At 38.2% G+C, this 14,176-nt stretch overlaps 1 protein-coding gene across 1 annotated transcript in view; it reads left to right on the forward strand.

The window, feature by feature from the left end:
• The window catches only part of LOC124622366 (sialin-like), an 80,273-nt gene extending 68,392 nt beyond the window's left edge, over window positions 1-11,881 (forward strand). The window contains exon 9 of the mRNA XM_047148044.1: window positions 10,425-11,881. Coding sequence (XP_047004000.1) covers window positions 10,425-10,580 — 156 coding nt within the window. The 3' untranslated portion in view covers window positions 10,581-11,881. The remainder of the gene's footprint in view (window positions 1-10,424) is intronic.
• Window positions 11,882-14,176: the final 2,295 nt, after the last annotated feature.

A 14,176-nucleotide genomic window follows, 5' to 3' on the forward strand; every position in this document is an offset into this window, starting at 1 on the left:
ATCTTTATTTATGTTGTTCAGATACAGTCGGTGAGTCTGGATATTATTCGTAACTATGCTTTAGATCAAAATCATCCTTACAGAAATGAGAATAAAGCTATGGGCTATGCCTCAGACATTTCGATTGCCGGTCGATACCGTAACAGGTAGCATACATGTCTCTTTGAAAGGCGAGACTCTCTAACGGTAGTCAATCCGTCACATCAGCCAAGCCAATTTATTCCTCCTGTCGCTAGTCTAATGGAGAATTGGCAACATTGTAGAATACGCTTGGCGACTATGTGATCGGCAGTTTACTTCCTGGTCTGGTGCCGAATTGTACTGCTAAATTCACTTGACATTTCGTTGTCATTTCCGATAAATACCATGACTTATTCTCTCTCAATGTGTAACATTCGGGTGTTAAATTTATTATTTGAGTCCAGAAAGATCAATCTGTGAAGAATCTATAACTAATCTCATATTTAAAATTAGTAATTGTCTCTATTAATGAAGAGTACTGCAGTGAGAGCGCGCTGCCAGCACTGGCTCGTTAGCTAAACGGTAATTTGACTGCGTTGCACATAGAACGCTGCATTAGCTCTAGGTACTTATCTCCCTAGAGACTAGACTTTTTTGTGCCCCTTCTACTTCATCTATTGCCGAGCTGTAAGCTTCCAGATCGAAAGTCAATAAGGAAATCTTAACTTCACCATCTTAAGTATAACCCCCCCCCAGATCTGAAGGTGAAAAATTTAAGAAACTGCGGTCTTGCACGCCCTTGTTGAAACTTAAATATTTTTGCTCATAGCGACACACATCTTCTTCTTGTTGTTGTTGTAGTCTTCAGTCCAGAGACTGGTTTGATGCAGGTCTCCATGCTACTCTATCCTGTGAAAGCCTCATCATCTCTGGATAACTACTGCAGCTTACATCCTTCTGAATCTGCACAGCATATTCATCTCTTGGCCTCCCTCTACTATTTTTACTCTCCCTCTAGTACAAACTGATGACCCCTTGATCACTCAGAACGTTCCTACCAACCGATACCTTCTTATTGTCAAGTTGTGCCACAAACTCCTCTTCTCTCCAGTTCTATTCAGCACCTCCTCATTACTTACGTGATCTACGCATCGCGGCTACAATCAGTACAAATACTTTGAGAAAAGACTTCCTGACACTTAAATCTATACTATGTTAACAAATTTCTCTTTATCAGAAACGCTTTCCTTCCCACAGCAAGTCTACATTTTATATCAGATTAGATTAGATTAGTACTTGTTCCATAGATCATGAATACGACGCTTCGTAATGATGTGGAACGTGTCAGGTTAGTAAAAGGTGTCTATACAAGATATTACATTACACAAAATATTACATGACACTTAATATTTTCTTGGGTTGGGGGTGGGGAAATTACCCACTTACTATATCCAAAAATTCATCTAATGAGTAGAAGGAGTTGCCATTCAGAAATCCTTTAAATTTCCTTTTAAATGCTATATGGCAATCTGTCAGATTTTTGTGGCAGCGTAATTTACGTCCTTCTGAGCCAAAGTTAGATTTAACCTTGAGTAGTGAAGATCATCCTTTCTCCTAGTGTTGTAGTCATGTACAGTGCTATTATTTTTGAATTAGTTAGGATTGTTAATAACAAATTTCATAAGTGAATATATATATATATATATATATATATATATATATATATATATATATATATATATATATATATATATTGTGAGGCTACAGTGAAAATCCCTAGCTCTTTAAATAAGTTATCTGCAGGATGATCTTGGATGAACTCCAGCAGTTATTCTGATTACATGGTTTTGTGCAATGAAAACTCTTTTACTCAATGATGAGTTACCCTAGAATATGATGCCATATGATAGCCGAAAATGAAAATATGGGTGGTAAGCTAATTTACTGAGATATATATCGCCAAAATTTGCCATGACCCTAATAGCATAAGTAGCTGAACTCAGACGTTTCAGCAGATCTTCAGTGTGTTTTTTCCAGTTCAACCCTTCATCAATGCATACACCTAGAAATTTTGAATATTCTACCTTAGCTACCGATTTCTGATCGAAGTCTATATTTATTAATGGTGTCATTCCATTTACTATGTGGAACTGTATATACAGTGTTTTGTCAAAGTTTAATGAGAACACATTTGCAGAGAACCACTTAAAGACTTTTCTGAAAAACATCGTTTACAATTTCATCAGTTAATTCTTGTCTGTTGGGTGTGATAGCTATACTTGTATCATCGGCAGAAAGTACCATCTTTGCATCTTCGTCAATATAGAATGGCAAATCATTAATATATATTAAGAACAGCAGAGGACCCAAGACCGAACCTTGCGGCACCCCATTCTTGATTGTTCCCCAGTTTGAGAAATCACCAGTTTTTTGCATATTATGTGAACTGCTTATTTCAACTTTCTTCACTCTTCCAGTTAGGTATGATTTAAACCATTTGAGCGCTGTCCCATTCATACCACAGTACTTGAGCTTATCTAGAAGTATCCCATGATTTACACAATCGAAAGGCTTTGAGAGATCACAGAAAATCCCAACGGGTAACTTTCGGTTACTCGGAGCATTTAATATTTCATTAGTGAAAGTGTATTTTCCGTTGAAAAACCTTTCTGGAAACCAAACTGACATATTGTTAAAACTTTATTTTTACAAAGGTGTGAGGCCACTGTACAGTATATTAATTTTTTAAGATTTTTGGATAAGGTAGTCAGAAGAGAGATTGGGCAGTAGTTGTTGACATCCTCTCTACTCCGACCATCATCAGTTATTTTGCTCCCCAAATAACAAAACTGATTTACTACTGTAAGTATCTCATTTCCTAATCTAATACCCTGGCATCACCTGATTTAATTTGTCTACATTCCACTATCATCGTTTTGCTTTTGTTGATGTTCTTCTGATATCCTCCTTTCATGACACTGTCCATTCCGTTCAGCTACTCTTCCAGGCCGTTTGCTATCTCCGACAGAATTACAATGCCATCGCCAATCTCAAAGTTTTTATTTCTTCTCCATAGAATTTTATCCCTAATACAAATTTTTCTTTTGTTTCTTATACTGCCTGCCCAATATACAGATCAAATAACATCGGGGATAGGCTACAACCCTGGCTCACTCCCTTCCCAACTACTGCTTCCCTTTCATGCCCCTCGACTCTTGTAACTGCCATCTGGTTTCTGTAAAAATTGTAAGTAGTCTTTAGCTCCCCTTATTTTACCCCTGCCACCTTCAGAATGTGAAAGACCGTATTGCAGTCAACATCGTCAAAAGCTTTCTCTAATTCTACAAATGCCAGAAACGTAGGTTTGCCTTTCCTTAACCTATCTTCTCAGATCAGTCGTAGGATCAGTAGCGCCTCGCGTGTTCCAGCATTTCTACGGAATCCAAACTGATCCTCCCCAAGGTCGGCTACTAACAGTTTTTCCATTCGTCTGTAAAGAATTCGTGTTAGTATTTTGCATACGTGACTTATTAAGCTATAGTTCGGTAGTTTTCATATCTGTTAAAACCTGCTTTCTTTGGGATTGGAGTTATTATATTCTTCTTGAAGTCTGAGGGTATTTCGCCTGTCTCATACATCTTGCTTACCAGATCGAAGAATTTTGTCATGACTGGTTCTCCCAAGGCTATCAGTAGTTCTAATGGAATGTTGTGTACTACCGGGGTCTTTTTTCGATTTAGCTGTTTCACTGCCCTGTAAAAATCTTCACGCAGTATCATATCTCCCATTTCGTCTTCATCTATGTTCTCTTCCATTTCCATAGTATTGCCCTCAAATACATCGCCCTTGTATAGACTCTTTATATACCCCTCCACCTTTCTGCTTTCTAATCTTTGCTTAGGATGGGTTTGCCATTTGAGCTCTTGGTATTCATACAGGTGGTTCTCTTTTCTACAAAGGTCTCTTTAATTTCCTGTAGGCAGTATCTATCTTACCCCTAGTGATACATGCTTCTACAGCCTTACGTTTGTCCTCTTGCCATCCCTGCTTAGTCATTTTGCGCTTCCTGTCCATCTCATTTTTGAGGCGTTTGTATTCATTTTTGCCTGCTTCATTTATTGCATTTTTATATTTTCTCCTTTCATCAGTTAAATTCAATATCTCATCTGTTACCCAAGGATTTTTACTAGCCCTCTTGTTTTTGCTTACTTGACCCTCTGCTGCCTTCACTATTTCATCTCTCTAAAAATGTTTGAAATGGCTCTGAGCACGATGGAACTTAACATCTGAGGTCACCAGTTCCCTAGAACTTAAAACTACTTAAACCTAACCAACCTAAAGACATCACATACGTCCATGCCCGAGGCAGGATTCGAATCTGAGACCGTAGCGGTCGCGCGATTCCAGACTGAAGCGCCTAGAACCGCTTGGCCACAGCGGCCGGCTTTCATCTCTCAAAGCTACCCATTCTTCTTCTACTGTATTTCTTTTCCCTGTATCTGTCAATCCTTCCCTGATGCTCTCTCTGAAACTCTTTATAACCCCTGGTTCTTTCAGTTTGTCCAGGTCCCATCTCCTTAAATTCCTACTTTTTTTTGCAGTTTCTTCAGTTTTACTCTACAGTTCATAATAGATTGTGGTCAGAGTCCACATCTGCCCCTGGACATGTCTTACAATTTAAAACCTGGTTCCTAAATTTCTGTCTTACCATTATATAATGTATCTGATACCTTCTAGTATCTCCAGGCTTCTTCCACGTATACAACCTTCTTTTATGATTCTTGAACCAAGTGTTAGCTATGATTAAGTTGTGCTCTGTGCAAAATTGTACCAGGCGGCTTCCTCTTTGATTTCTTAGCCCCAATCCATATTCATCTACTACTTTTCCTTATCTTCCTTTTTCTACAGTCGCGTTCAAGTCCCCCAAGACTATTAAATTTTCATCTCCCTTAACTATCTGAATAATTTCTTTTACCTCATGATACATTTCTTCAATCTGTTTGTCATCTGCTGTCCTAGTTGGCATATAAACTTGTATTAATGTGGTCGGCGTGAGCTTCGTGTCTATCTTGTCTACAATAATGCGGTCACTATGCTGTTCGTACTAGCTTATCCGTGTTCCAATTTTTTATTCATTATTAAACCCACTCCTGCATTACCGTTATTTGATTTTGTATTTATAACCCTGTATTCACCTGACCAGAATTCTTGTTCCTCCTTCCACGTTAATTTTTCTAAATACACAATTCAACTGATCAGTTTGTGGCGTTGACTGATTTGGTAACCGGGATTTATTTTTAGACTGACTGTCACTGCGAGGTGTACATATTTTTGTGGTAATCCCGAAACGCTTCCTGGTTAGGACACTGGACTCCAAGTAAACACAGACATCTAGGGTCAAAAGCGCGTTATGTATTCCTAAGCCCTGATGTCGGGTAGAGTCGTGTTACATATACTATTCGTTTTATTAAATTAGTGTTTAGTCGTAGGGGTATCTTGGTAAGTTGTAATTCATTTGTATTAGAACAGAGCATATTTTATGGTATTTCTCGTTGGTTTATAGAATATTAAAGTAAGATGTAGGAGAAAAATTAATCATCAACAGCCTATTCTCCTCCTACATTAACTAAATCAGCAGAATGTAGACGGGCTTTCTCGTATAGTAGCAACTCCGATTGCAGTTCTCTTGGTTGCCTTTTCGTATCTTGTCACCACATGGCATCTCGGTTGTTAACAGATGCGAACTGTGACAGCCACAGCCCTTCGATGCAGTGCTTAACACAAAACATCATCTTTGTGGCACTAGATGCATTTTGAGAACTCACACTGGTCTATGCTCTGCTTTTTGTTAGCGGCAACCATAATTTTAAGTTTATGAGGATAATACAAAATAGTTTACCATTACTTCCTTAAATCAATTTTTTAATTTTTTTGATTTGTAGGTCGGCTCTCTGTCCTTTTTTTAAGGCCTATTTTTCTCGGGAATGTGTAACGGTGTGAAAATGGAATTTATGTCAGACACTATTGTTTAAATTCTTTGTATATATAAAAAGTTTAAGACTCAAATCAATACAATCAAAAGATACTGTCATATGTGTCACATATTTTGATAACCGCAAACTGTTATGAAATTCAATAGATGGAGGTCTCGGCGGACTAGCTGTAAGGTGTGTGCTTGCAACACGATTAATCACGGGAACGAGTCTCGATCAGATCATGTATTTTTCAGTCTTCCTTTAAACTTTCTCTTAAGCTCTCAACAATATGAGATGTTGCCCGAAACAACAAGTGGTTCGGATACCACGTTAAACAACACGTCCACTTTCTCCGGTGGTATCTTTTGGGAAGGCTAGGGACATGAAAGGACCAGAAGTGGCGTCCAGTTGAAAGACATGCACCAGGCCGTTGAGACACACGGAAATATTATTGTTATTTATTAACAGAAATTATGTTTTGACGAAATCTTCAAAGCGTGAGTCCTACTTAAATTTGTCCTTTTTTTTTTTAGGTGAAGTTTACCTTGGTGGATTACATACATCAAAACTCTTCACATAATATGCTGCATGAGAAAAGATCACTACGCCCTTACCTATGTAATTACATGAGATAAAATGCGGTATAAAAACGTAAAGATGGGAATTTGCTCGATATGTGGCCTCTGCTTTTATCCTGCGCCACAAATAACGTAAATACACACACCAGCACAGAACAGCAGTGGAAAGAAACACTTCCATCAGAAATTTCCGCATCCTACTGCGTTTCCAGTTCGTGCAGAAGGCTGTTATGTGATTTTGTTTCCGTAATTACAAAATGAAGTGAAAAGCACGCATTTTGTAGTGATGTGATCACGCAAGCAAGTTTTAAGGGATCATCTGAACGCTAAGGCGATACCATAACTTCTTGGCGCTGTCAAAGACATGATATAAAACGCTATCGATAAACAATACGTAGTTGCGGTGAAAAAACAGCAGATATTGTAATACTGTACTTCAGCTCTGACTCCTCTCGCGCTACTCAGAGTGGTGAGATAATCTGTTTCTATATGGACGCATTTCGTCATTGCTCGGTAACTCCAGGCATTTCGTTACATACTGAACATAGGCAGATTTATAGAGGCGCAACGACGTACTCATTTATATTAATATACTGCCAAGCAACAATTATTATTTATATGTAAATATCTGTTCATAATTTATGTGCATATGTGATTTATTGAATATACAGGGTGGTCCATTGTTCGTGACCGGGCCAAATATCTCACGAAATAAGCGTCAAACGAAAATCTACAAAGAACGAAACTTGTCTAGTTTGAAGGGGGAAACCAGATGGTGCTATGGTTGGCCCGCTAGCTGCCGCTTCCATAGGTCAAACGGATGTCAACTGCGTTTTTTTTTAAAAAATAGGAACCCCCATTTTTTATTACTCGTTCGTGTAGTACGTAAAGAAATATGAATGTTTTAGTTAGAGCACTTTTTTCGCTTTGTGATAGATGGCGCTGTAATAGTCACAAACGTATAAGTACGTGGTATCACGTAGCATTCTGCCAGTGCGGACGGTATTTGCTTCGTGATACATTACCCGTGTTAAAATGGACCGTTTACCAATTGCGGAAAAGGTCGATATCGTGTTGATGTATGGCTATTGTGGTGAAAATGTCCAACGGGCGTGTGCTATGTATGCTGCTCGGTATCCTGGACGACATCATCCAAGTGTCCGGACCGTTCGCCGGATAGTTACGTTAGTTAAGGAAACAGGAAGTGTTCAGCAACAAGTGTAATCGCAAGAAGCTCGCGCAATTTTGTCTGATCTCTCGAAGACAGCTGTGACCCTTGCAGTGTTGTAATGTGTGGACACTATCGCTCGAGATGATCGGCGGATAGCAATCAAACACCTCGCTGTATAACTGGACGTCTTTATTGATAGTGCTGACAAACTCGTCCACCAGTTGGGGTGCTCAAAGGTGTTTATCATCTGTGTTCCTCGTCGCCAGAGGACCAAAACAGGACTGAAGGACAATCTGTTCATAGTTGCTTGCACGTTACGAGGCTGTTCGCGATAATTTTTCGTCGAACATCGTCACAGCAGATGAAAAATGGGTTCATCACTTCGAACCGCAAATAAAACGGCCATCCATGGAGTGGCGCCACATCATCCTTCCTCCGAAGAAAAAGAAGAAGTTGATAGCCGCACTCTCATCCAGTGAAGTCGTGGAGATGGTCTTCTGAGACTCCGAGAGGGCTATTCTGTTTTATGCTCTCCCTCATGGTGCAGCTATCAATCCTGAAGTGTATTGTGCTACCCTCAGGATACTGAAGTAAGGGTTGAGCGTGTTTGTCGCCACAAAAATACAAACGACATCTCCTTCCATGAAAATGCAAGACCTCTCACATGTCTGCGCACCCGAGAAGAGTTCACAGAACTTTATTGGATTGTTGCTCCACATCCACCATACGACCCGCATCTCGCGCCTTCCGACTGTCATCCTTTTGTCTGTTTGGCCACAGGAAGCAGCACGTGGATGTGTGGAGGTTACTGCTGCAGTAAGATGTTACCGCTGACGTCGTCCAGTAGAGTGGTACCATGTGGGCATTCAGGCCCTCTTAGTAGGGTGGAGATTATGTTGAAAAATATGGTTTTGTAGCCAAAAGAGGGGGAAATAATATGGTGTATCGGAATATTGAATGGAACCAACCTGCTTTCAGAAAAAGAAACGAGTCGCATTACTTACCGAATGCCCCTCGTTATACATGAGGTATCAATTGCTACTGCGTCTCATCGGGCTGTATTGCACGACAACACAAATTATGAGTAAAGCTTAACTGAAACAATGCGGGTTTAATTTTCTAGTCAGTCTGTCAACGTCCAGATCATATTTAAGTATTGAAATGATCCTTCTGAAGCGCCACCGTTTCTTGCTCTAATATTTAAACAGTACATTTTGTTCTCCCTAAAGTTGGAACACCCTATATAACATGCTCACATGAGTACGCACAGTGTATCATTTTGCATTGTAGTATCACTACATGACCGCATGTTGTCGTTGGGAAGAAACTGAAGTATAATAATCTTTTGCCTGAACCCACACACAGTAGCAGCTCAACGTTGTGTTCAGGTTGAAAGCAATGGGTCTTTCATAGCTTGCGTTGGCGACGACCACAAAGCTGTTGATTCTGATTGGCGTCAGTCGATTTCCATCGATTCAGTCAGACATCTAGCTGAGTCTTCTTAGAGCACACGTTTATCGATTGTAGCTGTTAACTGAAACTGCAGACCTACATCAACTTTTTTATAAACTACACATGATTATTTCTTTCTATTTTACAGTAATACAAAGACGAAATGAAACTGAAGAGCTTTCATCATGTTAAAGTAACCTTGTTTCCATGTAGGAGTAGTTTACCACAGTCCTTACATAAATACATGACTGCGGTGTCTATTCTTTTACACATGTCCAAAATAATAGAAATCATTTTGATCCAGCAGTCACTATGAATTTAGATACAAAGGAATTACAGACATTGGTTGCAAATGGACATTGATTTAAATCATTGGGGAAGTCGAAAGTTTGTGCTGGATCAGGATTCGAACCCAAGTATCCTGCATACTATTCTGATGCACAGAACAGTGCGTCCGGACACAGTGGTCATCGTAGCAATCGGACTACCCTAGTACACCTTCCACCAGACCCAAATTCTCGACTCATCCACACACCACTGTTGTAGTGCCCCTCTCCCATATTTCATCGATTTCCCGTGTGAGTTCGGGCCTGGTGTGCTCTGAAGAGATCACTGACTCCCTCGCCTCAGTTATACATATATGGGTGGTGTCTTTTCCTTTGGACAAAAAATTGATCCAGCAGCCACTACAAATTAAGACACATAAGAATTACAGACGCTGGCTGCCAGTGGGCATTGATTTAAGTCGTGCTGTTACGATGACTACTGTGTACGGAGGGAGCAGCGGTCAGCACTTCTCACTAGTAAGCAGGAGACCTGAGTTCGAATCCCTGTCCGGCATAGATTTTCGATTTAGCCTATAGATTTAAATCAATGCTATCTCCCAGCCAGTCTCTGTATTTTATATTGTGTCTTATTACATAATAGATGAAGTGAAATATTACCTCTTTTCTGTAAGATGTTACCGAGTTTATATCCTCTATAGCACTGAATTTTCGTGTAGTTTTTTCCCTTGTTTGCATTTAACCTTTGCTTGTCATATTCCAGTTCAGTTCTTGCAGTCCAGTTATATTTATTATCTATGCCACATATATATTTTTCTTCTTCTGTAACTGTTACTGCCTTGACGATTGCACATCGCCTTCTTTGAATACCTACTGCTTTTGATTGAACTTATGCTGTTCAGTTTCAGGAGTTATCTTATGCAACTGCGATTAGCATTTTACCTGAGATGCCTTATTTTATCAAGAAGCATTAATGAACATTTGTTTTGTAATTCTGTTACAGCAAACAATACAGCAGTGGAAATACGTCTTCTACGTGGCGATGACACTGTCAGTTATACCGTATTTCGTGTTCCTCATTTTTGGTTCTGTTGACGACCAGGAAATTAAATGGGAAGAGCGCAGAGAGAAGAAGAGGAAACAGAAACTGGGCCAATAAGTATGATTCTGAATTGTGCTGATGCTGTGTGGTACATACGAGGTAGCAAAACGCAGCCTAAACCAATAAGAAACTGGTCGTACTTCTGCCGAGATGCAATTAAATCACGTCACAAGGACGTAGTCAATGCTGGGTGACTGAATACGAATCAGTGCACATGGAAAGCAACTGTTTGTGTCAGTCTATGTCGTGTTTTCGTTCTACCAGTCAGTTAGCAGCGACGTGAACAGATCAAGAAGAATGCATTAAGAAGCGAGAGAGGAGAATGTGTGCTATTGACACACCAATACTTCTGACATGTTTATTAATGCTAGAATAAATGTTCCCGAATTTCTATTAAAAATCTAATGTTATGTTTTTTTGATATATTTGTAAGAAAAGCTATGAGAATCTCTTCTGCATTGCGAATATCGTAGCTGAATCCACCTTCTTAAAATTCGAGAGAGATTGTTTCTTTCTTGACTGGGACAGAGTAGTGCAACAACTGATCAATGAGGATAGAGCATAAAAATTTTGATATCATTTATAATCTGAATTTCAAGTCTTTCACTATCTATAATGAAACCGCCTATAGCCATATAATAATGTAAAACCTGGGTTACCCTTGTGTTTATTGTCATGAGTGTGCAATTACCTTAATGAGCATTAATTATTTAATTTTTATAATGAAGTCTACAATTTAGTCACTTCTCTCTTTTCTTTGATGTTCAGTATTGTAAGATATCTTTAAAAAAGCTTTGTGCTGCAGTACACAAGTTGCAGACTTGTGAAAACAGAATATTGCAGGATTTGAGGTCTATGGCCTGCTTTTAACAAAAACAGTCGTCTAACTGAATCACATGTAATGAACCCACAGTACGAATATTTAACGGACTCTATAAATGTATAAATGCATGTCATCTATCTGATAATTAAATGATTTCAGTGACTTTCAGTGCTTCAGTATATAAGTTTTTAGTTCAGAGTGATTGTCAACAGATTAACGAAAACCTCAATTTTGATTGTCTTCCTACTAGTACATATATCTGCATCCCTCCAAGATTTCTCCTTTTTGTTTTATTGAATGACACTGGAAACAATGGCAGCAAGTTTAAGGACAGCATAGGATTGCCTATATGCACTAGCGTAACTCACTTCTTCTGTAAACAATAATTTCGTTATGACTTTCAAGACTAGACATTTTTGGCATGATTAGTAAATAAGTAAGAGTGTGTGTTATTTACAAAATATTTTTAAATGCCCAATAACACTCACATAATTTCGTCACTTTGTTACCCGTTATGATAATCTTAAAAGTAACAAATTGCCAAATTTACTGTTGTGCAGTGTACTGTACTAATATTTAATTCAAATGTGAATATTAATTAACATTTTCTTAATGTGTTATTAATTTGAGATATTGTCATTTCAAGAAATGTTGATAGTAAAAACTATATTTGCTATTGCAGACAAACTGACTTACAAAGAATGATATTTATTTTTTAGTTTTAAAAATAATGAACTATTTATATGAATACAAATAATCCTAAGTTATCGATTTATTGTCTTTACCAAAATGGAGTTTTCTGTGCGTCATAGACTTGAAAAATTGATTATTCTGCTCTCTATGGATAAATTATATATAATATTGCATATAAGCGAACTGTTCAAAGTGTCAGTTTCATTGTAACAATAACATTGAATCTTGTAAACAGCAAAAAGTCTCAAAAGCATAAATACAACTGCCATAGTATGATATGAGAGTGTGTTTATGACAGTGATTATTGGAGTTTGAATAACTATCCTAACAAAACTATGAAAATAGATTTTTAAGCCAGCATAATGCTTTCATCTATTGTTCTTTCCCAATACTTTGTAGAATTGAGTACTTCACAACACAAAATGTTACTGAGATCAAAAACATATACTTACTCTTATAAAGGAGGGAACTGTAGTGTTAAGAAGTACACAAAGCACAAATTCTTAACAAGCCATTCAACTATTATCTACAGACTTTCATTTGCTTCTTTGTGATATATTTCTTATCCCACTAACATTTAAAGGAAAATGCAACATTTCTTCAATTTTAACTGGTTCTGTTTACTGTATTATCATTTTATAGTTATCAGTTAAAGAATCATCAATCTTCCTGTGTTCCACTAATCCGTTTGTACTCAGCTATGTCACCAACTTCATAATGTAACGGATACCCAAGTCTGATATTTCTTAGCTAATAGGACTTAAAAGTTGTAAGAAAAGTGTCCATTCCATTATGGTAGTGTGGTACAGCAACCATTTTGAATTATTTCAGAATAAAAGCAGTCATGACTGCAAAGTTACTTAATATCAATAATGTGTTTCTCCATTTTGGGGCATCTTCAGGCTGTCTACAAAATAAGAAAACAATCTGACAGAAACAAATAGAGGAAGGTTCATGGTCCTATCTTGTACGACTGTGCAGATAGAATAAACAAAATATAACAGAAACTTGCGCAAAAGTAGTTGAAATGTAACTCATCTGTCATAAACTGGGCGCAAAAGCAACTGGATAAGTTACCCATCCACCATAAAATCATGTAAAATGGAAAGGGGACCTAATTAAATGAAGCATTAAAATTAAAAGAATTTTTTAAGATTTAGTGAATTAAATTACAAGAACTGAAATTAAAAGAAGGATTGTTTTATAGACGTGTGATGATGCCCCAAAAGGGCGAAACACGTTTCTGATATTAAATAAGTTTGCAACCAAGTCTCCTTTTATTCTGAAATACTTCAGTTAATTTTACTATTATTCAGCCAAGATTCTGTCATCGTTTCCACTCAGATCATTGAAGCCGTTATAAGTTGTGTGGAAATCGAAGTCATGGATAGTACGAATACTATCGATACTGCAATTGATTTAGATTAAAATGTTTACACACAGCGTTTATGCATGACTCAGTTCAGGACGTCTACAAACGCTGTTGCAGCCACCAGTGTGTACGCATTGTTTGACTCCAGACGGCCTCCTGCTGCTTGACATGTATGAGTTTTATGGCTCCTCCTCCACTACACTCCCTCTCCCTCCCCCCAGATGATTTCAATAGTGGCGACGGCCTCCAGACTCGGACCTCCGCACAACTCAGTCCCTCAAGCAGTCATGGGCACGACTGACCAGTTAATCGTTTGGGCTTCAAAACTAATACCACTCATAATTCTGTTAACAGTAACGACACGATGTACTCCATACTTCTCGAATTCACTGGAGAAGTATCAATGCTGAAAACCAATCTCCAGACTCGAAAAAGTCTAGAACGACATACATGCATATGAACAGATTATAACGTAACTACAGAACTACAGACAAAGAGTGTAGTTCACAAGCGTTTTCAAAATTGTAGCAATTGAAGTGCCTATTTTATTTACTGAGATCTTTAAAGCAATAAAATGAGTTTCAGTTAGATGGAATTCTTTCACAGAAACTGGAATCCCTCAGTTTTTAAACCTGTAGCGAGGTATTAGGTGAATAAACTGATGCACTAAGTATTAACTCACCGATCACTAGCCAGTTTATTCCTAATCTGATGGACATTACTAACTTATGGTGATCTCTATGTTGTAGTAACCTCAATGATAGA

The sequence above is a fragment of the Schistocerca americana genome, chromosome 7 (genome assembly GCF_021461395.2).
Source record: "Schistocerca americana isolate TAMUIC-IGC-003095 chromosome 7, iqSchAmer2.1, whole genome shotgun sequence".
Classification (NCBI taxonomy): Eukaryota; Metazoa; Arthropoda; class Insecta; order Orthoptera; family Acrididae; genus Schistocerca; species Schistocerca americana.